At 30.8% G+C, this 24,809-nt stretch overlaps 2 protein-coding genes across 2 annotated transcripts; both read left to right on the top strand.

Moving 5' to 3' along the window:
* Positions 1 to 2,956: 2,956 nt before the first annotated feature.
* LOC101248167 (nucleobase-ascorbate transporter 12) lies at positions 2,957 to 12,164 on the top strand. Its single transcript, XM_004250970.5, has 10 exons — positions 2,957 to 3,897; positions 4,711 to 4,808; positions 4,913 to 5,083; positions 5,217 to 5,317; positions 7,389 to 7,524; positions 7,711 to 7,761; positions 7,846 to 8,133; positions 9,155 to 9,389; positions 11,250 to 11,536; positions 11,609 to 12,164. The coding sequence occupies exons 1-10, from the start codon at positions 3,345 to 3,347 to the stop codon at positions 11,828 to 11,830; spliced, it is 2,142 nt and encodes a 713-aa protein (XP_004251018.1). The 5' UTR covers positions 2,957 to 3,344; the 3' UTR covers positions 11,831 to 12,164.
* A 4,194-nt stretch (positions 12,165 to 16,358) lies between these two features.
* Positions 16,359 to 23,266, top strand: LOC101247693 (arogenate dehydratase 3). The gene has a single exon (XM_069291654.1). The coding sequence runs from the start codon at positions 21,840 to 21,842 to the stop codon at positions 23,121 to 23,123; it is 1,284 nt and encodes a 427-aa protein (XP_069147755.1). The 5' UTR covers positions 16,359 to 21,839; the 3' UTR covers positions 23,124 to 23,266.
* Positions 23,267 to 24,809: the final 1,543 nt, after the last annotated feature.

The following is a 24,809-nucleotide window of genomic DNA, read 5'->3' as shown; positions in this document are numbered from 1 at the left end:
TCAAACTAAAATTTTTTTTTATGGAAAATAAATGTATGTTTTACTCAGAAGTGTAAGAATGATATTATCAAAAAGAGATTTTCTACTAAAGGCTGAATTGATAAATCATTGACGCTTGAAGTTGTCTCATCGTAAATATGGTAAATAGAGACAATCCACAAACTATACTAGCATTATTAAACTAATTGAATTTGAATACATTTTCGATTTTGTAATATGAGCGAAATACACTCCTAAATTCACATCAAGTTTAGGAGAGTTTTCAATATTTCTTTTGATGTTTTCTTAAGAGTTTCATGCTAGTATAAGAATTTGAAATCACTTGTTACGTCATGTATCGGATTCGAGATGTATCTAGTATCGAATGTGATTGTTAATATCAACACTATGATGCGATATGCTCAATCATTCAAGAAGGCAATCATATTAGCATTATCGATCTAATTCAATTTAAATACACCTCCGATCTTGCAATATGAGTGACAAACATTTCTAAGTTCTCGTTAAGTTTAGAGGCATTTTCAATATTTTCTCTTTATTTTATTAAGAATCTCGTGCTCCAAGAAAAGTTTGAGACTACTTACTTATATCACGTGGTAGATCGAGATTGCATCTAAATTTAGTTAATCAAATAAAAAAATATTATGATGTTATCGATAGTTCAGAAATAAAACTAGCAATTTATTATTAAATTTTAAAATATTTACAGTACTTTTATATATATATAGAGAGAGAGAGAATTTCAATAATTTTGTGGCATATCTTATAGGGAAACTTACATAAACATACGATAATTAAAAATATTTACCACTTGTAGTAATAATATTTCTTTTTTACTTGATTGTTTTTAATTCATTTATAATACAAGTTTAATTCATATCACAATGATTAATTTTTTATTTACATATAATATAAATTTCAATGATAGATAATTCATTTATCACACATTTTAATACACTTATAATACAATGTGTCAAACTTTTACCAAACAAACATAATATATTTTAAAAAAACAATTATAATTCATATATATTGCACACATAATTCACTTTTAATACATATTACAGATTTAACATAATAATACTATGATGACAATAAATTAAAAATATTACTAAAATTAGTAATTATTTATTAAAATATACCAATTTACGTAATTTTTCCTATCTTATATCTATGTCAAAAAGTTTATCATTTTTAGCTAATCACAAAAATAGTTAATTAAAAGAATAATTTTTATATTTATCAACAACAAGGGAAATGTGAGAATCATTTAAGGATAGTGAGAGTATTTATTGTTTTTCTATTTTTAGTTTGCATTTTTTAAATTTTATTTTGTCCTTTTGTATTGGATTTGGTTTTACTTGTAATATCCGTGCCTTCAATTAATATGATCCACTCTATCATAACATTAAATGTTTGGTCTATTTTTACTTATTCAATATGTTAAAATAATTATTTAATGTTAAAATTAAAAAGATTAATTATTTTATATTTATTTTATTTTTATTTAAATATTAATAAATAACTTTTAATCATAAAAATGATATAATAAAAATATTCAAAGAATTTACTATTTTTGCATAAATATGTCAAGTCAAAATGAATAAATAAAAACATATATAAAAATTCATACCACGTAAAATTTATCTCCTTAGCATATATATTTTTCAGCGTTCGAATATAAAAATTTAATTGACGTAATTGTCAAAATTTTAGACAGTTTGAATCAATAATAACATTATTAATTATATATTTCATGTGATTGCATATATAAAATTAGAGAAAGATATAATGCATACTATCTTGTAAATTTTTTTTTTTTAAAAAAAGATAAAATACACAATATTTGGTAATTTCTATGAAACTATTCTGAAAGATTTTTTATCCAAATAATACATATCAATATAGTGAGACAGGGACATATAGAAATAAAAGTCATTCGATTATCTTTAAAATTCTAATAATTTACGACAGTATACGCCAAATTTGATCAACATAAGTAAGAAGTCTCTTGTTTGCACCATTTCAACCATTTCGTTCTATTAGAAATAATCTTTATATCTTTACAAGGTAAAATTTAAATCACATACAGTAATTTATTTGTATATGCTATTTTTATTTTGCAAAAAAATAAATATAATTAGATGCAATTTAATTTTACGAAACTCTAATTTTATTTATACAATAACCTATTTGATATAATTTCATAGTGTTACCTATTATAAATAATTTTTGTATGTTAATACTAAGGTATCATCATTTCAAAATAAGTTTTCTCATAATTTTATTTCAATCATATATGAGATGACTTCTTTTTAATTATTCTTTATCCCTAGTATTAAATGAGTTTTTGACATATAATATACATAAAAATAAAAGTATTCATTAGTTTTTCATTTAAAATTTGATATCTATATTGATATTCGATTAATCCGATTGCATTGTATAGGGCCCATTCAAAGCAAAACAATCGATAGAAAGATCTTTTATATTTTGAGCTCAAATATAAAATATCTAATTAACAGAAAACTAACTTTATTTACGACACCATATATAAAAAGAAAAAAAGGATAAATATATTTGTAACTATTGTAAATAGTATACCCTCCGTCACATTTTTCGAACGTTGGTACTCCTTTCATTCAGAGAGTAAAGCATGTACGCCCTTCACTCTAACAAAAGACTAAATAGAAACAAGTTAAACAATCTTATTAGTCGATTCGATACTTAATAAATGTCAGACCAATGGATAAAATTCTGACACATATATGTTTGTTAGTGTAAAACGTATATATGTTTTAGTTTTTGAACGACAAAGACATCAATATTACAAAAAATTACATAAAATATTTTCATACTATTTATGATAATTCGGAGATATCCCGATATAAAATAATAAAATAGTGTGTTCTTAAGAAGAACGTTAGAAACAAAAAGGATAAGGGTGACATCATTTTTGGTGGAGAACAGAAGGAACCATACGGCACCGTTTTCATCACTTTGTCTCTCTAAATTCTCTTTCTTAACCATTGTCTTCTTCCGTCACTCTCTCTCTCTCTCTCTTCTTTCTCTCTCTACACAAGCTTAGCTAGCTAGCTCCAGCAGTGTGTACTAGTACAATTCTCACTCTCACATTTCTCTTTTATTATCTCTCACACACCAACACCTTTTACTGTGTGTAATAAAAAGTTCATTGCTTTATGTGAAAGTTTTCATTTTTTCAAATTTTTGTTTTCTGTAGCTGTTTTTGAAAGTTGAAAAACCCTAGCTAAGAAGTTAGATCCACGAATACCCATTTGGGTAAAAGTTAGTTTTATTCGAGCTATGTGTTGAGGGAAAAAAAAATGGCTAGCTCCGACCCGAATAAGCGTCCTCGACCCGGTCCATGGCCACCTGCACCGGAATCTGCAGCAATGCCGCCTACTTCATGGGCAAAGAAAACTGGGTTTCGCCCAAAATTCTCTGGGGAGACGAATGCTAGTGATTCTGGGCAAATTGGGATACAGCAGCAGCAGTCGACCCGGAGGAGAGAGTCCGACCCGAATTTGGATCTTGAAGCGGGTCGGGTTAGGCCTAGACAGGAGAAGGTTAATGGGGAAACTACAGGTGAGAAGGATAAGCCACCTGTGAGGAAAAGGAGAGACTCTGATGGTGGTGGTGGTAGTAGTGGTGGTGGTGGAGGAGTGGCTAAGAGTACTAATGGACAAGCAGTTGGTACTACTGCTACTGCTGAGCCAGCTGCTGTAGCTACGACTGCAGCTGCGGCTCAGCAGCCGTCTCGAAGAGTTTCGAGGAATGAAGAGGTTGTAGATGTGTTGCCACAAGTAGTTGATGATGATGGTTTTATGTCTAGGCATTCACATATGAAATATGAGCTTAGAGATACTCCTGGTCTTGGTGAGATGATTTTTGAATGTGCTGTTGTTACTGTTCTTTCCCATGTTTGTTGTGTAATGCTCTACATTTCGCGTTGTTTTCGTTGTTGTTATTGCTCGCATATATGTATCACCTTTTTTCAAACAGTTTGGCATGCTTTGTTTAATCCGAGAGTCGATCACATTATACCCTCTAAATACCTTACTTGTGGGATTACACTACGTATGTGTATGTTGTTGTTGTATCGTTTGAATATGTTAGTTCAGTGGTGCCACTGAGTTCTTATTTGAACACGTTAGTTAATCGAAAAAACTAGCATTTTTCATTGAATTCCTTGTTTGATAGGATGATGATATGCTATGTGTTTGTGGGTTTTGGTCCTTTTTCTGTTTTGACCATGTAATTGTGATATTGCGTATTGGCAAATGTATTCAGATTTAAATTAAGATGAGTTACACCTGTTCATGTGTAAAAGATTTGATCTTTTAAGTCTTAACTGTGAGGTTAATGATGTATGTTAATATATAGCAGTTCCTATTGGACGATATGTATTTAAAATTATCTTTCAGTGTTGGGATTGTTGATATTAATTCCGCTTGTCATTGGAAAATCTGTCATTTTCCATTGAATTGCTTGTTGACAGGATAATCAAATGCCATTTATTTGTGTTTTTTTGGACTTATCTGTTTTCAGCATGTAATTGCGATATTGATTATTGAGTATAGTGAATTGCAGTTTAGGTGGAAATTAATATTAGTTACATCAGTACATGTGGAAAACATTTAATCTTTTGGTCTAATAGTGAATTTACTGATGTATGTTCATATGTTGCAGTTCCTATTGGACTCTATGGATTTCAACATTATCTTTCAATATTGGGATCGTTGATATTAATTCCACTTGTGATAGTTCCTGCAATGGGTGGTAACTATGTGAGTCTTTTACTTCCGTTTTATTCTTATTCATGCTATGTTTACGATAGTGTAAGTTTTGTTTTATTTAACTGATGTGAACTGATAAAAGTTAGTACTTATAGGAGGATACATCAAATGTCGTCTCCACTGTGCTCCTTGTGTCAGGAGTGACGACGCTGTTGCACACGTCATTTGGCTCGAGGTTACCTCTGATACAGGGGGCTTCATTTGTTTATCTTGCTCCTGCTCTTGCAATAATTAACTCCCCAGAGTTCTTGGCATTGAAAGGAAATGTAATGTTTCAAAGCTTTTTCTTGCTATGATTCTTGTCTCACCACTGAATTTAACAATAGCACTATTTAACGGTTGCCTATCAAGTCGTTATTCATGTCAAAACATAGTAGTAAGAAGGTCTCCTACTTGCAGAAATTCAAGCATATCATGAAGGAGTTGCAGGGAGCTTTAATAATTTCTTCAGCTTTTCAAGCAATTCTTGGATACAGTGGGCTGATGTCAGTATTAGTGAGGTAAGAAATTCTCGTTCGACATTTGTATGTATTCTTCTCCGTTGTCATGTTGTGCTGCCATGCCAATATATGCTTTCATAATTATGCAGCTAATATTTGGAGCCTCATGGACGCTAATAAAACTGAGTAGTCGATTCTGTTGCTTATTGGGTCTTTTCATCATCATTAGTTCTCAGTTAAGACGATTCTCTTCACTCTATTCTGCTGGTCAAATTATACCCAGTAGATTAATCAATATGACCTACAAAGCATTTTTTAGTGCTAAAATATAGTGATGTTCCGTGTGCTTACGATGCTATATGATGTTGGATGATTTTAGGGAAAATCAGGATTTATTTTTAATTGACTCCAATGGAGTGGTCTTTAGGGTGCTAATTGAAGGACAAACATTTTTTCTTCACACCGTTAGTAGGTCTAGTAGTTTAGATTGGTTAGACTGAGCCACCCTATTTCGTTGAGAAGGTAATTCATTCTTCTTCTCCCTTCCCCAAACACTTATTTTACTGTCTTTGGTATTTGTGTATTATGATCGTGGTGGGGCCTTTCCATACTAGTAGACGTTGTAATACTCTTGTGGTTTCTTGTTCTTCAATTTCTTTTGTTATCTGTTGTTTCTTGTACTTGGATTATTGTATTATTTTGTTATTGCTGTTCTTATTCCTTTTTTTTTCCAGAATGCTTTGTCGTGCTATTCTTAGTATTTAGTTGTGGCTTCTTCATTTTTGTTGTTTCTTTATAGCTTTTCCTTGAGCCAAGGGTTTATCGGAAACAACCTCTCTACCTCGCAAGGTAGGGATAAGGTTTGTGTACACGTTACCCTCCGGAGACTCCACTTGTGGGAATACACTGGGTTGTTTTTATTGGGATCATGGAGGGACCTATTTTTATTTGACCGGTCCCATATCATTCGCTCAGTTACCTTTTATCTTTTTCTTTTTGGGCAATAGGAAATGCCATGAATCACTTGAAAACAATATGATCTTTAACAATGTTGTGTTATTGAGGAGGGTTCTACAATTCGTGGCTGTTTAGCGTACTTAATAATTCAGTCTATGGTTATTACTAAAATAATAATAATTCAGTCTTTGGAGGCAAGAAAGATTGAGACTATCCTATAAACTGAATTATTATCATTCTCAAAATAATAATTCAGTCTATGGGATAGTCTCAATCTTTCCTGCCTCGAGATGATTGATCAATTGGAATCAAATGATAGACGATAACAATAACAGATAATCTTGAAAGTCTCATCTTTAGATATTGACTACCAGACCATACAGATGGCATATGAACTTGATTCCCCTGCCGTAACATATTAACAGAGGAAGTTCTAGTTAACGATAACACATAAAAAGAAAGGAATGTTGTTCTTCTTATAACCAATCCTCCACAACTATTTCTTCTAGGTTTAAGTAGACTTTAGTCACTTTATAAATTCTTGAATCCTAAATGGTGAAGCATATGTAAGAAGAGCTACATGACTCACTTTAAGATTCCCGGCACAAAAGAACAAGGAAAATTTACAAGCTGAGGTTTGGTTCTTATCGAAAAATGATATTTTCTTGGTAATTAGCTACTTCTTGGTGATTGGATAATGGCAACACAACCAAAAACATTGTGATATATGTTGGAATACCAAATCATGTTTCCTACTTGAGACATGCACCTACCTACCCACAGGTCTCGAGCTGTACTACCTTTACAGTTGAGCCAAATCTATTCTAGAAGAAAATTTTACTGCCACTCGTAGTCTTCTGTTTCTTTTCCCTCCCCCCTTGTTTGTATAGGTCTTGTGAAAATTTTAGTTTCTAACTTTACTAATGCAGTTAACAAATGATCGCACTCCATGGTTATAATCAGAAATTAAAAACAATAGCTGAATGAATTAATCTTGTCCTTTATTTGGCTTTCTCTAGCATAACCTTTCTAACGTTGTTTGTGTGCTTTCGAGGCTTTTGGTTTTAACTGTGAGCTTCCTGCTTCTTTTCATTCTTCAATATTCTTATTTTTGGACTCAAAACATGGTGTGGAAATATTAATCTAGAGACTGTTTTTCCCTTTTCTGGTCTAGGTTGATCAATCCTGTGGTTGTGGCTCCTACAGTTGCTGCTGTTGGACTTTCATTCTACAGTTACGGTTTCCCACAAATTGGTACATGTCTTGAAATTGGAGCGATGCAGATATTGTTGGTTATTCTTTTCTCTCTTGTAAGTTGCCACGTTGTTCTTGTTTAGATATCTTCCTGTATCATGTAAAACAACTGAAATGTCTCAGTACAATGTTGGTCACGACATTTTCCATTATTTTTTTGCCAAGGTATATCAGATTAACATTTTCTTTTGCAAGTATATAATGTCTAACTTCTTCAATTTAAATCTTTTCTTGTCATGCAGTACCTCCGTAAGATATCTGTTCTTGGTCATCGTGTGTTTCTCATCTACGCGGTAAATCTGTGGTTTACTTTTTAGCTTTTATTCCTTTTCTGTTTGCTCACCTTCCTCTAACGATGCATTCATGTTTATGTGCAGGTTCCATTGGGTCTAGCAATAACATGGTCCGTAGCTTTCCTTCTGACGGCAGTGGGAGTATATAGCTATAAAGGCTGTGATGTGAATGCACCAGTATTAAATATAATATCCGATCACTGCAGAGAGAATATCCCTAAGATGAAGCACTGTCGTGTTGATGCTTTACATGCATTAGGATCTGCTCCGTGGTTTAGATTCCCTTATCCATTGCAATGGGGTATGCCCGTCTTCCACTGGAAAATGGCTCTAGTAATGTGTGTTGTATCCATAATTTCATCTGTGGATTCGGTGAGTTGTTTCCTTGTTGAGTTTTAGTTTTCTCATCCTTATAGTAACAAGTTACTCCTAAATTATCGCATTTTCAGTAGTGTCATCTTGTGAGCAGAGACTTATTTAAGAGCTGTCTGACATTAATATAGACCTCAACTCAATTGCATCATTAATTGTGCGGACTCTTCATTTTTGATGCCGCACCTGTCTCAGATTCTTCAAAAATACACTACTTTTGGTATCCAATACGCACCCGTTGGCATCTTTGAAGAGTCAGAGCAACATAGGACTTGCATCACTGTGCCTTGAGTCAACTTGAGGAAAATATATTGGTCAAGGAGAACTTTTTATTTATTACCGTGGTGCTCGGGCTAGCTTGTGTGCACCTCGACTAATACCTCCCATCTCCCGCCAGCAACAGGGTACCATGTATCTCTGTTGGGAAGTAAGCGCCTAATGTTTTTGTCTCTGCTGGGATTTGAATCTATGACCCCATGGTTCCCAACCCATTGACCACTAGGCCACACATGCGGACTTGTTGGATATCTGTGCATTTTGTCTTAATGCAGCGTTGTGGGTTATTCCCCCTTGTCCCAGCAGATGACCTCTTTGCAAACTGAACGAATGGAACACCCTCAGCTACGTGTAGCCTATGTAGTGGAATTTCAAAATCATAGAGTTTGGATGTTTTAAGTACTAAATTCATATGTATTAGATAATTCTTATTACTTGATCAAACTAAAAAAATGTACTAGATAAGTTTTGTATTCTTGATTTTGTGTGCCGCACTTCGACAAGTGTGCGCATAACCTCTTGGTTTTCACTTAGAGCAAACATTGTGGTTCTTTGCACTTTTGCTTTCAGACACACTCGGATACTTGCTTTAAATATATTCTTAATGTTCCAAGCTTGTAAATTGACTTACTATTCCCGGACTGCCTCTTTGCTTAATAGTTCTCTTCTCAAATATTGGACAATATATAGAATGCAGCGTTGAACTGTCATTTTTTTTTCTAATTATTCTTTTGTCAACTTTCAGATTGGATCGTATCATGCATCATCATTGTTGGTTGCGTCCAGACCGCCAACACCTGGTGTTTTAAGTCGAGGAATTGGTCTTGAAGGACTTTGTAGCCTCTTGGCTGGTCTATGGGGCACAGGAACTGGATCTGCAACTTTGACTGAAAATGTGCACACGATTGCTGTTACCAAAATGGGAAGCCGCAGAGCGATTGAGCTGGGGGCTTGTGTTTTAATTGTCCTGTCTCTTATAGGTATGTTTCTAGAGGTACCTTTATGAATTTATAAAATTCGGATAAATATCCTTCATAGGTTGTAGGTTGTTCTGGAAACTGTTTAACATTTTTCAACTCCCAATAATTAATCCATGTTTCATGTCAGGAGGTAGAAAGAAGTACTGATTTTGTGTGTCGAAGAGGAAAAGAACTTCGGTTGACCTTTTTAATTCCACAATCTCAATGTTCTACTTTGTGTGTGTAATATTTTTTTTTTAAAAAAATAAAAATAGATTTCATATTAGAAACTTCATAACCGAGATAGATTAGCATGTGCTCTAATTTGGTAATGAGATGATTCACTCGGACCATACAATGAAGAGAAAATGGGACATAAATACTGGATGTCGTAAGATACGAGAAGAACTTGCAGCATATCTTTGTAAATATCTTTGCCGATTTGAAAAGAACTTTTGGATGTTACCTTTGTTAAATAATGCATCTAGTCCCCTCTCCATTCATCATGTTCTACAGTTCTAATGATTTCAAAACTATCTAAAGGTGATGAATCTTCCTGAGTGAATTCTACTAGTTACTGATATATATTCCGATTACTTGGGAAATGGGGCATACAATGAAGAGAAAATGGTACAGCCTCTCTACCTCCCAAGGTAGGGGTATGGTCTATACACTATCCTCCCCGGCCCCTACTTGTGGAATTACATTGGGTATGTTTTTATATACTATGTTTTTATCCGTTTCATTTTTGGGTTTGTGGCACTTAAAACTAAACTACTACTACCTCCGTCCACATGATTTCCTTTTTCAGAGTCAAATGATAAACACTTTGACTAACATTTTACGATGTACTTTTTCATCATATTGATATGCAAAAAATTGCAATTTATAATACTTTTCGTATAGTTTTTGAATATCTAAATTTTTTGTTTAAAATATCAAATTAATGTAATCTCGTTTCACTTTGAAAATTAGTCAGTCTTTCAAAAAGCGCAACATCACAATTAAAAGTGGACGGAAGGAGTATTTCTTGACAAAGATTGAGTATAAAGATGTGAATCTGATTGATTCTATCATTCTTTGTTTGTCATTATGAATAAGGAATGGGATGAAGAATATGTGAACAAAGAGATATACAAGTTTGCTCCGACTGGCCCAGGGAGGAAACTTTTTTTCCTATATTAGAAAACTTTGAAAAACTAAGCATTTCACCTTATGGTCAACAACCTTGAGGAGGTTTTCTTTAGTTTCAAGGGTCAGGAGCATTATTATAGACCCGAAGGGGTAATTTGTATTAATTCTGTTCTTGATTTAGAGAGGACTAAAATTGTTACCCCTTTTTTTCATTACCTAGATCAATTCGATCATGTCAACTAAGGAAAACAAGTTGGAAGCTTTTATCACGATTCTTTGCCCCCTCCTCTCCCCTCAAGAAACCCCACATCTTACTGCATTGTGAAGAGAATTATGTTTAATTTAGGGAATTTCCAAAGAAATTTAGGAACGGACCTATACTCCTGCCTCGAGCTCAGAACCTGTGCACCAACTGGCGTTGTGTTCCAACTCTTAAGGGATTTTTCGAGTATTAAAAAAAGGCAGGCCTTTTTGTTTAGTGGTAAAGGAAGTACAACACAGGATGTGTAGGAAAACATCTTGAGTTTGAAGCCCCTCGAAGATTAAGCTTGGTGTTTAAGTGGGGGAGTGGGAGGAGGGTAAGGAGGCAAACCCAAATTCCTCCGAATATCATGGATATCCTATGTCTCACTTTTACCCTTGAAAAGTCATGTACTGGTGTAATCGACACCTATTTGCATACATTGAGTCACCTATTTGTCATAGGGATGTAGTGCTTAACCATGCTCCCTTCTGTCATGCAAACAGGTAAAGTAGGAGGTTTTATTGCATCAATACCGGATGTCATTGTTGCAGGCCTATTATGCTTTATGTGGACAATGCTTACCGCCTTGGGCTTGTCAAATTTACGCTATAGTGAAGCAGGAAGCTCGAGGAACATTATCATAGTTGGCCTGTCTTTGTTCCTATCGCTATCTATACCAGCCTATTTCCAACAGTACGGCATCACTCAGAAAAGCAACTTGCAAGTTCCGAGTTATTTTCAACCATATGTTGTGGCTTCTCACGGTCCAATCCGCACAAACTTTGGAGCGGTATGCAGCTTCGACTTAAAAGCACATGAACTAAAATTCTCTTGAATCGGTCCTAAACTATTTGTTTTGCAGCTAAACTACGTTTTGAATACATTGTTATCACTCCACATGGTGATAGCATTCTTGGTAGCTGTGGTCCTCGACAACACTGTGCCAGGGAGTCGTCAGGAGCGTGGGGTGTACGTTTGGTCTGACCCCGAAACAGCAAAAAGAGAACCTGCTGTAGCCAAAGACTATGGATTGCCATTCAGAGTTGGCAAACTCTTCAGATGGGTGAAATGGGTTGGACTATAAAGCCCGGGGTTATCATTCGCTGCTCAGAGTTTTCATCTAGCAACATTTTTTCAAGCTCGTCAGGGAAGTCTCGCCAGAAAACGAACATGAGGCAACACGACTTCTCCACACGCGAGGCAAGTTCATCGAACAAGTAGGTCTTATAGAGAGGGAGATAGTTGTGTACATGTAATATATCAGTTTGTATAAACTGTATGTAGTTTAGTTGAAATGTCCAGGTGGAACTATTTTTCTTCTTCTATGGCTCCCACTTTGATTTACATTTCTGCAGAGTTGAAAAGATTCATCTATGTATGTACCACAGAGATTAATATTATTCTTTTTGTTACATTAATGTCAGCTGAACTCTACAAAATAGTGTTCAATCAAGAGTTTTCTTATACACTCGATTCGTTCGTTATGTTTTAATGAAATGTTGTTATAGAGAACAAATGATATGATATAATAACATACTTGGTGTAATTTGTCAAGGTATTGTGGCGTGGAGTGTATTTCATAGTGGTAGAGTCAATTTTCGATACAAAAATGAGAGTAGAAATAACAAACAGAAGACATATATTCAGTAGTAATAATAACTAGAAGACATATAATATAACATAACATTGAAGATTATAGAACAACGTTCTATTTAAGATGGCAGCGGAACTGGTAAGTCCCGGTTACCGGTCTGTCCTGGTCCGGTTACGGTTAGTTTCGGTATAGATCGGTTCCGTTCGATTTCGGGACAGTTAACGAGATGGAAATTGGGATTTATCGGTCCCTTCCGATTTCGAAAATTATTATTCCGGTCAAATTTTTTTTATTAAATCTATCCGTTTATAGCCGTTTGGTAACGGCTAGTGGGCTTTCCCAATAGCTATTTTACCCAAATTTCAGCCACTTACACTCCTACCTCCCCAATCTTTATTAATACCCTAAAGTTTTAAAAATTATACAATCCATTTTTTTATTTATAAATACCCCTAAATTTCATTTTTTTAAATCACAAAATCATCTCTTAATCTTCTATTCTCTCAACTCTCTAATCTCTAATTCTCTAATATCTTAAATTTCGGTGTTGCCTTATTTGATTTTTAAAAATTGGATTTGGAACTTCAAAATTCAACTTTCAACTTTTTACATCCGGCTTTTGGCGGTCATAAACATCTACTTTTTTGTTCAAACTTTTATTTTACATTTCATTTATATTTAAATAATTATTTATTTATTTTGTGATTTATTATTTGCATTACATTTTTCGTATTATATATAATCTCACTTTTAATATTTTAATATGAATTCCGGTAAAAATATTGTTAAAAAAGGAAAGGGTAAAAAAAGTGCATTTGAGCATGTAAAAAATATGTGTAACTTTACATCCTCCGATAATGCAAAAATCGGTAGTTCTTCTAAATCAAAAACTAAAAAATCTATTGTATTAAGAATAAATACGGATGATTATACACATGTTGATGATACGATTTTTAATATTGATAGTAATTCAGGATTAGATCCTTATCATGGACATTTACAACGTCGCTTTGGTAATTTTGATGAGGATTTGCCTAGTGATAATGATAATGATAGAAATATTGATAATTAGCTATGCAAGCCTCGTCAGTAGCTTCGGAAGTCGTCTTTAGTGCAGCAAGGTTTCAACTTGGAGAACATAGGCATTCACTAGCAGCCGACAACTTGGAGATATCGGTATTATTTCGAGATTGGATTAATGCCGAGAGAAGAAAATTTGGATCGTGAACCACTATCGACCAAATTTCAAGATGACGTTGATGAAGTAGTGCAGGATTATAGTGACGACGGGATTGAAACAATGGAAGATCTTTCTACTCAACCAATTTCCGAACATGTTACTAAAGAAATGTTGAATGATTTATGAAGAGATTTATATAGTGGCACCAACTATTAGTAAAAATATGATAATTCGAGATTTAATTCAAACAGAACTCTTCCTAGAAAGTGGTTGTGTAGATTAAATCTTTTAATACTCTACTAATATTTTTGTAAATGTAATTGTAATATCAAATAAATATGAATAACAATATAGGCTACTCGCCTTAATTTATTTTTTAATATTTTTGTATTAAATTTAATTTTTAATATTTTCAATTTTTAATTTTATAACTTTAAAGTTTGAATTTAAAATTTTCAAACTTTAAGAATTTGAAATTTAAATTTATAACTTTAAAGTTTAAAAATTTTAAAAAATTTAACTTTTAAAGTTTGAAATTTAAATTTTTGATTTTTTAATTATTATAATTAAAATTATATTCAATTAAAAAAAATAAATCTTTAAGTTTTAAATAATTTTTTTTTTTTAATAAAAATCTGTTCCAGTTATAGGTCCGGTCCGATCCGGTATACTACCGGTTCCCTTCCGGATCGGGACGAAATATGACAAAATTTATCGTTTTACCGGTCCGGTTCGATCCCAGTTCCAAAACAGTATCGTTTCACACAGTACCAATTTCGTCCCGGTTCCGGTACCGCCGCCAGTCTTATGTTCTATAATATAACATAACATGAAGATAATAGAAAAACGTAATCACGGTAAATGACTAATGTGTGAGAGGTTGAGAGTTCTTGGCTAAAATCATCCCTCAACTATAACTCAAAATCTAATGTACATCCTTATATTATCTAAGTGAGCAAAAAACATCCTTATACTATATAAAAAATAACAAGAATCATCCTTCAATCTATTTTTGCTAAGAAACTGATTGAACCAATAAAAAGAATTAATCTGTTCATGTCTTGCCACGACAAGAAAATCAAAGCTACCTAAAAGAAAAAGGATATGGATAGGAAATGACTATTTCATTCTCGAAATTTAAATTTTGCGTGTTGTCAGTTTATATGCTTTTTCCATTATCAAGTAAATTGACTAGCAACAACACATAAGTTTTGAAATATATGTACAATAGGTTCCGATGGTTAGAACGATTATGTAAAAAAATTATTTCAAAAGTATTATGTCCAACAATTTAGAGATTTTCCTTAATAAAATACTTTGGGTGCATGTACTATATACACAATGCAATTCACATTTTATACAATCTACAGAAATGTTGAAAATTTAGTGAAATTACGTAGACGTTTAGTTATGAAATAAAATAAATAATTATTGTATTCGAAAAATTTGAAGTTGGAGTAGTATTTGACCATATTTTTACGAAAATATTTAGATTTGAACATATATTTGTCTGAATATGATTTAATTTTTCAATTTCTAAAAAAATAAAAAAGTCACTTAACTTAACTAGCGCAACCATGTGTATATATATTAATTCAACTTGACACATTTAACTCTTTGTTGGTGGCATGAGTTCTAAAAAAATATAAACAGAAGGATGTAGTTTAAGCTTAGGTCATACTTCAAGAATGATTTTAGCCAAAAATTCGAGATGTTGACAAGAAGGCATTAATTTGATGACTTAGTTTTAGCTGATATTTTTGTTGTCTAATTTTAACTATATATAATTAGACGCTTAAACTTATATAAAGTTAAACAAGTAGATACACGTGTTCTACATATAATTCATGTGACATACACTCGAACAATGTATTATGTCATGTATAACACATATGAGCAGGGGCGGAGCTACATCACATTAAGTAAATTCATCTTAAATTACTTCGGGCGAAAAATTATATTATTTATGCATGGTTATAATAAGTTTATATGTATATATAGTAGATGTTGAACCCCCTTCGACTATCTATTTCTACAAATTATAAATCTCCTTATTGAAAATTCTGAATCCGCCTCTATACATGGAGTACTTAATTTTCTAGATTAATATGGTTCTATCTGTAGTAGCATACCCTGTCTACATTCAATGAATTTAGTTCTAATACACAACCAAAATCCCAATTCACCTACCCATATATTAGACCTTTAGGTAAAAATAAATAAATAATATTAATAATAGTGTGTATACTAAGTTTCTATTATATGAGTTCAAAAACAAATTAAATCACAAACATTTATTTATTGCATCCTTATAATAACTTCTTATGATTAATCTTATGGTTTCTTTAATTTTGTGTATAACAAAAGCTTAATGTATCATGTTATTTGATTTATTATGTTTACTTTAAAATCTAATACATAAAATCTTAAAAGTAACAGAATAATAATTGGAGATAAAATTGAAAATGATTGATAGCACAATTTCAGAAATTTCCATAAAAGTCAAACTCATTCTAAAATTAATATCTAAATCAAGTCACCAACATATACACGAACAAATTTCGAATGTAATTTCTATGAATTCAATTATTATAATTGAACAATTGAATTTCATTATATTGTTACATTTAATTTCGCATAAATAATTATTGATTTAAGATGAATTCGATAATATCAAACTATTTCTATGTCAATGTAAAATATAATTTATGATTAAAAATTTATTAAAGTTGCATCAAATCATAAAAATGAACAATAATATAGTAGATTTAATCCTACGAAACTTTAATAATTAAATACATAAAATTTCTATTTTGAAATCAGACTCTGCATATATAAATCATCTTATACAACGTTGAGATATTTATATTGATATTTATTTATCTATTTATTTATTTATTCCATGCTTTTTCTAAATTACTATAAATTTATGGCTCTAATTAAAGACACTTATACAAAGACATCTATTTCTCAATACTGACATTTATCGAATTATAGTCAATATTTGAAGGAAATATCAACTTAAAATTGACATGTAGAAATATCGTACGTAGAATATCAAGAAAAGAGTGATACAAACAAACTTTTTTTAAAAAATAAAATCTCAAGCTAAACGTTTCAATTCGAGCCCAAAAAATAAAATTGTCTTTTTGACAAAAAATATTATATCAAATTACGTCTCAAAAATAAACTTGTGTTTTTATAACCATAATAAATTCGAAATACAATGTTGGATTAATGTATATGTCATTGGGTACGTAGCTTTTAGCAAAGATATTTCCTTTATCATGATTTATTTTTTATTAGAGATAATGCACAAGTACCTTTTCAATCTATGTCCGAAATTTCAGAGACACATTTATATTATACTAAGGTCCTATTACCCTCATGAACTTATTTTATTAATTATTTTCTATCACTTTTTGGCCTACATGACACTATCTTGTGGATCCAACGCTAGTTGACTTTTTTTTCAAATTAGTGCCACGTAGGTCAAAAAGAGATAAAAAATTATTTATAAAATAAGTTCAGGGAGGTAATAGAATCTTAGTTTAGTATAAGTGTCTCTCTGAAATTTTGGACATAGGTTGGGAGGGTACTTATGTATTTTCCCTTTTTATTATAATAAAGATGTATTTCGTTACTACTCCTATTTGATTTCATGTTTCGTATTTCAAATTTTCTATAAACTGGTGTATGATGGTATATTGCTTTGATTTTTTTTTTCATTTTTATAAACTCGATTTCGAAATCTTATGTTAAAGGTGAAACGATTTTGATTTCTAAATTATCCCAATATAAAGGGTGGTAATCAACTACTCCCTCCGTTTAAAAAAGAATGATTATGTTTATTTTTTAGTCTGTTTAAAAAAGAATGAATCATTTTCTTTTTTGGCAACACTTTAACTTTAATTTTTCACGTGACATATTTAAGACCACAAGATTAAACGACATTTTGATACATTTGACATAACTTACAAAATTGTTCTTTAATCTTGTCGTCTTAAAGATGCCACATGAAAAATTGTTACAAAAAAAAGAAAGAGATCATTCTTTTTTAAAAAGACTAATAAAGAAAAAAAGTCATTCTTTTTTAAACAGAGTGAGTATTATTTTTGATAAACCTCGATTCAAATGTGGTAGTAAAAGAGTAAGAGATACGGTATAAAGCAACATATATATAACAATATACATCGAAAAATAAGAAAATACGTGAATACTATTCCTCTCCCACTTTGCAACCAGACTTACTACCCATTATGCTTTATTTCAATTTTCGATCTGTATATTTCTATTTAGAATTATGTCATATTTGTATGTTTTTATTTAGAATCATGTCATTAGTAAGTTGAACTTAATCAAACAATTATCAATTTTAAATTTTAATTACGATGGTCTTCCTCTTATTTATTTATATTTGTCAATAAATTTCCTCTACTTATCCTATAGTCGTGCAAACTTTTTTTAAAATTAGATAAATTAATAATTGAAACCATTTTTATCATCATCATTAGAAGAGAAAAGGAACAAAGATAACTCCAACATTTAATTTTTGATTAAGTGCACCACTAAGCTAAGGTTAGATAATTAACTTTCATTTATACAATTTCTTTAGAAAAAAGTCACCGCATGTTGTAGCTTAACTTATTTTTTCAAAATAAAACAATAGTCCTTTTTACATTTAAAACCAGTCCTTGAGCAATTTCTTATATATAAAAAAAAGTTCTTCGAAAATGAAACAAAACTATTTAAAAATAACAATTACACTAACACATGAAATTTAAAGTATTCTATAAACATCAAGAAAAATACCAATTAAAATATGACGACAAACCAAATAAATTATGCACATAAGTTGATAAATTGTATCTTTCTCAAAAACAACACTAACTTTTTGTCAAGAATTTTAAATACTGAATGGTATTAAATATAACATGTTAAGAAAAAAATTTAAATCGTTAAAAAAATGGATAGTCCAATAATAAAAAAATCAAAACAATTATCAAAATCATTAAACCAATAAAAAAAAAATTTAATTTGAATTATCAATTTTAATTCAATCTTAAACTTAACTTTACGTGATAACTTGACGATGATTTACTTGAATTGCAAGAGAGAAACACTTTTTACTCCTTACCTTTCTCTTTTCTTTTGCCCTTTTTAAGTTGCTCACCTAAAAATAATAGTAAATTTATTCTCATCTATATACATTAAGATGTGTGATGGATGTGTTAGAATTTCAATAAATATAGAATAATTATAAATGAATATGAGAATTCATATAGTCAATTTTGTCAAATTTAAATTTATCAATAATTTTTCCATATAAAACACTTCACATTTTATTGGGGAAAAAAAACATTTCATATTATTGTTTTATTTTTAAATTTCCATTTCCCAATAATATTCCACAATCAAAATTATCCATAAAATTACGTGAAACAATTTAATAGAAGTTCTTCTGTTTGAATATATAGTTAATCATCCAAATAGATATTTACTCGGAGTCGAAGCCTAAAGGATAAAAAATGTTAAGAAAAATTCTAAAACGGTATATGAAACTTTTTTTTGACCAAAAGGGCAAAATCGCTCGCGAAGTAGCGATTTTGTCCATTGAAAAAAACAAAATCGCTTCCGAGGGAGCAATTTTCAATTTTCAAATTTTTTTATAACCCTTTTAAGTAAGTCGCCCTTAAATTTTATTTTATTTTTGCTTCTTTTATTTAAAAAAGTTTAAATGAAAAAAATATTTTTTTAAAATTAAATTGCTGCGATTTTTAATTATTTCTTTTTTAATTTTTAAAAATTAAATCACTAAAAAATTTTTGATTTAAAACCGTTGTCTTGGCAGCGATTTATTTTTTTTAAAAAAATAAAAAAAGGCTAGAGAAAGTAATAAACTACACATTGTATTTATTAATTTTTTAATAAACATGATTTTTACTTAAATAAGTACACTTATATATTTTGAAGCAAAAAAATAGTACAATTAAATCTCGAGGAGAGAAAATTGTTTACATAAAGAGTATGTTTAAATACATGCATGCTTTAAAACTTTTTTAAATAAAAGAAGCAAAAAAAAAAAAATTTAAGGTAATGTCGCTGCATAAGCAGCGACTTACTTAAAAAGGTTATAAAAAAAAATTGAAAATTGAAAATCGCTCCGAGGGAGCGATTTTGTCATAATTTTTTATTTTTTTTAAAAAAAAGCAAATTTAACAAATCGCTGCTACAACAGCGATTTTGCTTTTTTCAGTGGACAAAATCGCTACTTCGCGAGCGATTTTGCCCTTTTGATTAAAAAGAAATTTCATATACCGTTTTGAAATTTTTGTTAACATTTTTTACCCTTTAGACTCCGGACTCTATTTACTCGGGGGAATTCAATGGTTAAACCAACACCAAAGTTAAATAGTATTTATTTCGTTTCAGTTTATCTGTCTCCTTTTTAATTTGAGATTCAAATAATTTTTTTTTTTTAATTATGATTTTTCATCTACTTTTTATGTAATAATTTTCAACTATTTTGAATTTTATATCTAAATTTATGGTCAAATAAAGCAATGGTATTTTCCAGAGTTTGATTTGAAAATTTTATTACAAGTTGAATCTCCTTCAATTCAACTGCATGTTACTGTAATTATATAAGTATGTTGTATTACAATGGATAAAGTTTACAAATAATCACTTTTTAAATTTACATTCTTATAATTAATATTATAAATAAGTAATATCCTAAGACTTTTATATATTAAATTAAAAAGTTAATAACACTAATTATTTTTCAAGGAAAAGTGGTTGGTGGGGATGGCGCTATTTCTACGAAATTCTCTAATCTCCATGGAATTCTACTATTAGAAGCAGAATAAATTTGAATCTCTTTTAATATTTCTTATATTAGAACTAAATCTTATAAATTTTAATTTATTATAATATAACATAAATAGAAAAAAAAAGGGTAAACAACAGTTGTGAGTTGTTACTTGTCTCTATCTTCATGGAAAGAAACCACACTATAAATTCACATGAATATGTGTGGATGTCTAGATAGAAACGTGTGTGTTTCTTTATGTATCATATCAACAACTTTCTATTACTATTGTTATTAGACATAATAGACGAGTCACAATTTTTTGCTCTCTTCAATTTGGTTATCATTTAAAAAAAAGATTTTTTTTTTTAAAAAAATATTGACCTTTTTAATGTAATTTCAAGTTTTCATACGATATATTTGAAATTAAGAACATAAAATTCAAAAAAAAATTATTTCTTATAATTTCATATCAAGTCAAAAGAAGACAGAAAATTAAAGAGAAAATACACAAGTACTCTCTAGATTATGATTGAAATTTCTGAGACACACGTATCTTAACTAAACTAAGGTCCTATTATCTTCTGAACTTATTTTTTTTATAATTTTGTGCATCTTTTGTCTTACATGGCACACGCCGTGACTTTACGCAATTGAGACGCGTGAAAAATATTTAGATGTCATGTAAACCAAAAAGATGTACAAAATTACTAAAAAATAAGTTTAAGGGATAATAGTACATTAATTTAGTTAAAGTGTATCTCTAAAAATTCAATTATAATCTAAAAATATTCGTAAATTTTTCCAAAATTAAATAAGAACAAAAAATACCCATCATTTTGGAAACTTAAATAGTCTTCTAAAAGAAATTACTAGGATAAATAATTAGTACGAAACAACCTTTTACTAAGGGGTGTCAAATAGTAGAAAAAATCCCCTTTAACTTTTTGTTTTATTTAAGTTTATATCATAACATTTCTTAATTTCTTTGTCGTGATAATTTTTCTTTTTTAATTCATTCTAAAAAGATTACTTTATTATGATTAAAAATGATATAATCCTAATTTTCCTTTTTATTTACAAACACATAAATATTTAAGAAATATTTTAAATTATAATATTCAAAAGTAATTCTTTTAAAATAACATATCAAATTAAATAATGTCACATAAATGATACAGAAATAATAGTATATATATATTTTTTTAATTTTAACCAAAAATGTAATCTATTTAAGATATACGTAATCTTTGAAGGTACAAAAAATTATTTATGATTGACCGTGAAATTAATAAGAGAGCAAAAAATGGTTGGTGAGAGATTGACCAAACCTCCTTCACCCACCCACTCCCCCAATATAAATACCATGTACATTTCTTTCATTTCTCAGCTTGGATGTTCCCTTAGAACTGCAAGCTTCAACTAAATTTCTCTCTTTTTATATTTTTCTTTTTTTCTCAATTAAGCCCCTAATTTTATAGAGTAATTGCAATTTGCACCCTAGAAAAATGCAATCGCTTACTCCATCATCGTCGGGGATAAATCTCAAATCCTTAATCCAGACGAAGATACGGTCGAACCGGGTTAACTCGATTCGACCAGTTATCACATGCGTTTACCGGTTTGACGCGGCCAACGCCGCCGTCAACACCGGTACCGCGAATACCAACTCTGCCGGACACGCCGGCGGTTCTAGAGCCGACTGGCAGAGTTCCTGTGCGATTTTAGCAAGTAAAGTTGTGTCGCAGCAGCAGAACGCTGAGAAGAGTGGCGGTGCTGGTAACATCACCGCCGTGAACGGCCATAAGGCGGCGATAGATCTCGATCTAGTTCCAATCGATAACCAACCTAAGCCGCTCACCATTACTGACCTCTCCCCAGCGCCGATGCACGGTGCTCAGCTTCGCGTCGCTTACCAAGGCGTACCTGGAGCGTACAGCGAAGCTGCCGCCGGTAAAGCTTATCCGAAATGTGAAGCCATACCTTGTGATCAATTCGAGGTTGCATTCCAAGCCGTTGAACTCTGGATCGCTGACCGTGCAGTTCTCCCCGTTGAAAACTCTCTCGGAGGATCTATTCACAGAAACTACGACCTCCTCCTTCGTCACCGTCTCCACATCGTCGGAGAAGTTCAACTACCGGTCCACCACTGCCTCTTAGCACTTCCAGGCGTTCGAAAAGAGTATCTCAACAGAGTCATAAGCCATCCACAAGCCTTAGCACAATGCGAGCTCACATTAACAAAACTCGGTTTAAACGTAACTCGTGAAGCTGTTGACGATACCGCCGGCGCTGCTGAATACATAGCTTCCCACAACCTCCGTGACACAGCTGCAATCGCCTCAGCACGCGCTGCCGATCTATACGGTCTCCAGATCTTAGCTGAAGGAATCCAGGACGATTCAAGCAACGTAACTCGTTTCGTTATGCTAGCTCGTGAACCAATAATTCCTCGAACCGATCGTCCATTCAAAACAAGCATCGTCTTCGCACATGATAAAGGAACAAGCGTTCTGTTCAAAGTTTTATCAGCTTTCGCATTCAGAAACATCAGTTTAACGAAAATCGAGTCACGGCCTCACCGGAATCGTCCGATCCGGCTAGTCGACGACGCTAACGTCGGAACGGCGAAGCATTTCGAGTACATGTTCTATGTAGATTTCGAAGCTTCCATGGCGGATGTTAGAGCTCAAAATGCATTGGCTGAAGTTCAGGAGTTCACGTCGTTTTTGAGGGTTTTGGGAAGTTATCCAATGGATATGACTCCATGGTGTCCTTCTCGTGAAGATTAACAACCACCCCCACCTCATGAAAAAAAAAATTAAATTACATTTAATATGTTTTATTTTAGGATTTATATCATAGTTTAAATTTAAATTACATTTCATAATCTTTGGTGAATGTGTAATTGTTTATACTCAATTTTTTTTACCCATATGTGATGAATTTATTTATTTTCTAGTTTAATAGTTAATATAGACTTTTTCTTATGGCTCGAAAAAAATAAAATTTTAATCTATAAATCTTAACGTAAAATTGATGATATGTTTAAATTTCGAATATGTTTTTTCAACTGTCTTAACTTTTATGATCTACAAATTTATCAGAATCGGTGATTGAATTCTTGATGACTTAGTTCAATTGTCTCTTTCTCTCCTTTTGTATTTTTTTTATTTAATCATCTGATATTTAATTATTTAATTTGTTTTTTTTTGTGAACCTAATTTGAGAAAAGCACTTTCTATCAATTTAATTTATTTTTTTTATATTCTTGTAATTGATATTAGTAATGTTTTTCAAATAATTGTAGAAATAGGATCAAATAAAAAGGATACACTTTTTTTTCATTCTATGAAGTTATAAGATCCAAGGGAATATAATTTTTAGGCTAATGCTGGCTTCACGACAAAGAGTTATGAAGATGCAAAAGTCCGAATTTTTATTTACGAATTTTGGATTATAATGTTATTTTGTTATTTTTGATATAATATAACATATAATTAATTAATAAAAAATATTTTTTATATAAAAATCTCGTGAAAATTCAAACTAATCAAGATCTTAATTAACCTAACATTTTGTTATAAATAATCGAATATTTTAAGAAAATTAGATTTATGTGAAGTTCAATTATGTGTTTGATCAAAGTTCTTGGAAACATATTTCTCTTCTTTTTTTTTATAAAAAAAAAAAAAACAATCACCACTTGACTTTGTACTCACAAGTTCTAAAAACTACCAAAATATTTATAAATTTAACTCAAAATTATCATTTTTATATTGAAATATATAATACATTATTCTATAACCATAATATGATATTTAATAAAAACCACAATAATCTAATAACAAACTACTAAAATTCATTAAATTACAAAAGCTACAAAGATTTACCATTAAAAATATTTATATTAATAATTGTATTAACTAATTATTCTATAATAATCTTTTCATATTTCTAACAATTTCTTCACATGCATTTTTTATTAGATAATTAAAATAAGTAAATAAAAATTATATATATATACACACCCAACTTGTGCTCTCAACAACTTTTTCTTGACTTCTTACAAACTTCAACCTCATGTGATGTTCCCACAAGGTATCATAATTTCTTTTTCAATATTTTTGAGTCAATTCAAAAAAAACATTATTAACTTTATATACTCAAATAGTTTGAAATTCAAAAAATCACTTGAAATCATTATAAAGTTATTGCCCTATCACATTTATACCATTTGAAATAATTTTATCACATGATGGAAACATTTATGATTTTTTATTTCAAACTTCTTTTTGTTGTTACTATCAACACTAATATAAAAACATATTACCAAACCATTAGTAGGTCATATAGAGTTTTCATGAAATTAAGTTCCTAACTAAAATTTTGGGTTTGGAAAATAAATATACATAAATTGAGTAACTAACATCTAACTCTATTGATGCTAAAAAAAAAAATCATTCCCAATAATTTAA

This window comes from Solanum lycopersicum, chromosome 11, assembly GCF_036512215.1.
Source record: "Solanum lycopersicum chromosome 11, SLM_r2.1".
NCBI classification, from domain to species: domain Eukaryota; kingdom Viridiplantae; phylum Streptophyta; class Magnoliopsida; order Solanales; family Solanaceae; genus Solanum; species Solanum lycopersicum.
Note: the sequence above shows the minus strand (reverse complement) of the source record. Positions and strands in the feature narration are given on the sequence as shown.

Excerpts from the sequence above, each read along its gene's own strand:
- LOC101248167 (XM_004250970.5), top strand. The coding sequence starts at position 3,345 with ATGGCTAGCTCCGACCCGAATAAGCGTCCTCGACCCGGTCCATGGCCA. Across the intron at positions 3,898-4,710 it reads TAGAGATACTCCTGGTCTTG|TTCCTATTGGACTCTATGGA; the intron begins GTGAGATGATTT and ends CATATGTTGCAG. Across the intron at positions 8,134-9,154 it reads TAATTTCATCTGTGGATTCG|ATTGGATCGTATCATGCATC; the intron begins GTGAGTTGTTTC and ends GTCAACTTTCAG.
- LOC101247693 (XM_069291654.1), top strand. The coding sequence starts at position 21,840 with ATGCAATCGCTTACTCCATCATCGTCGGGGATAAATCTCAAATCCTTA.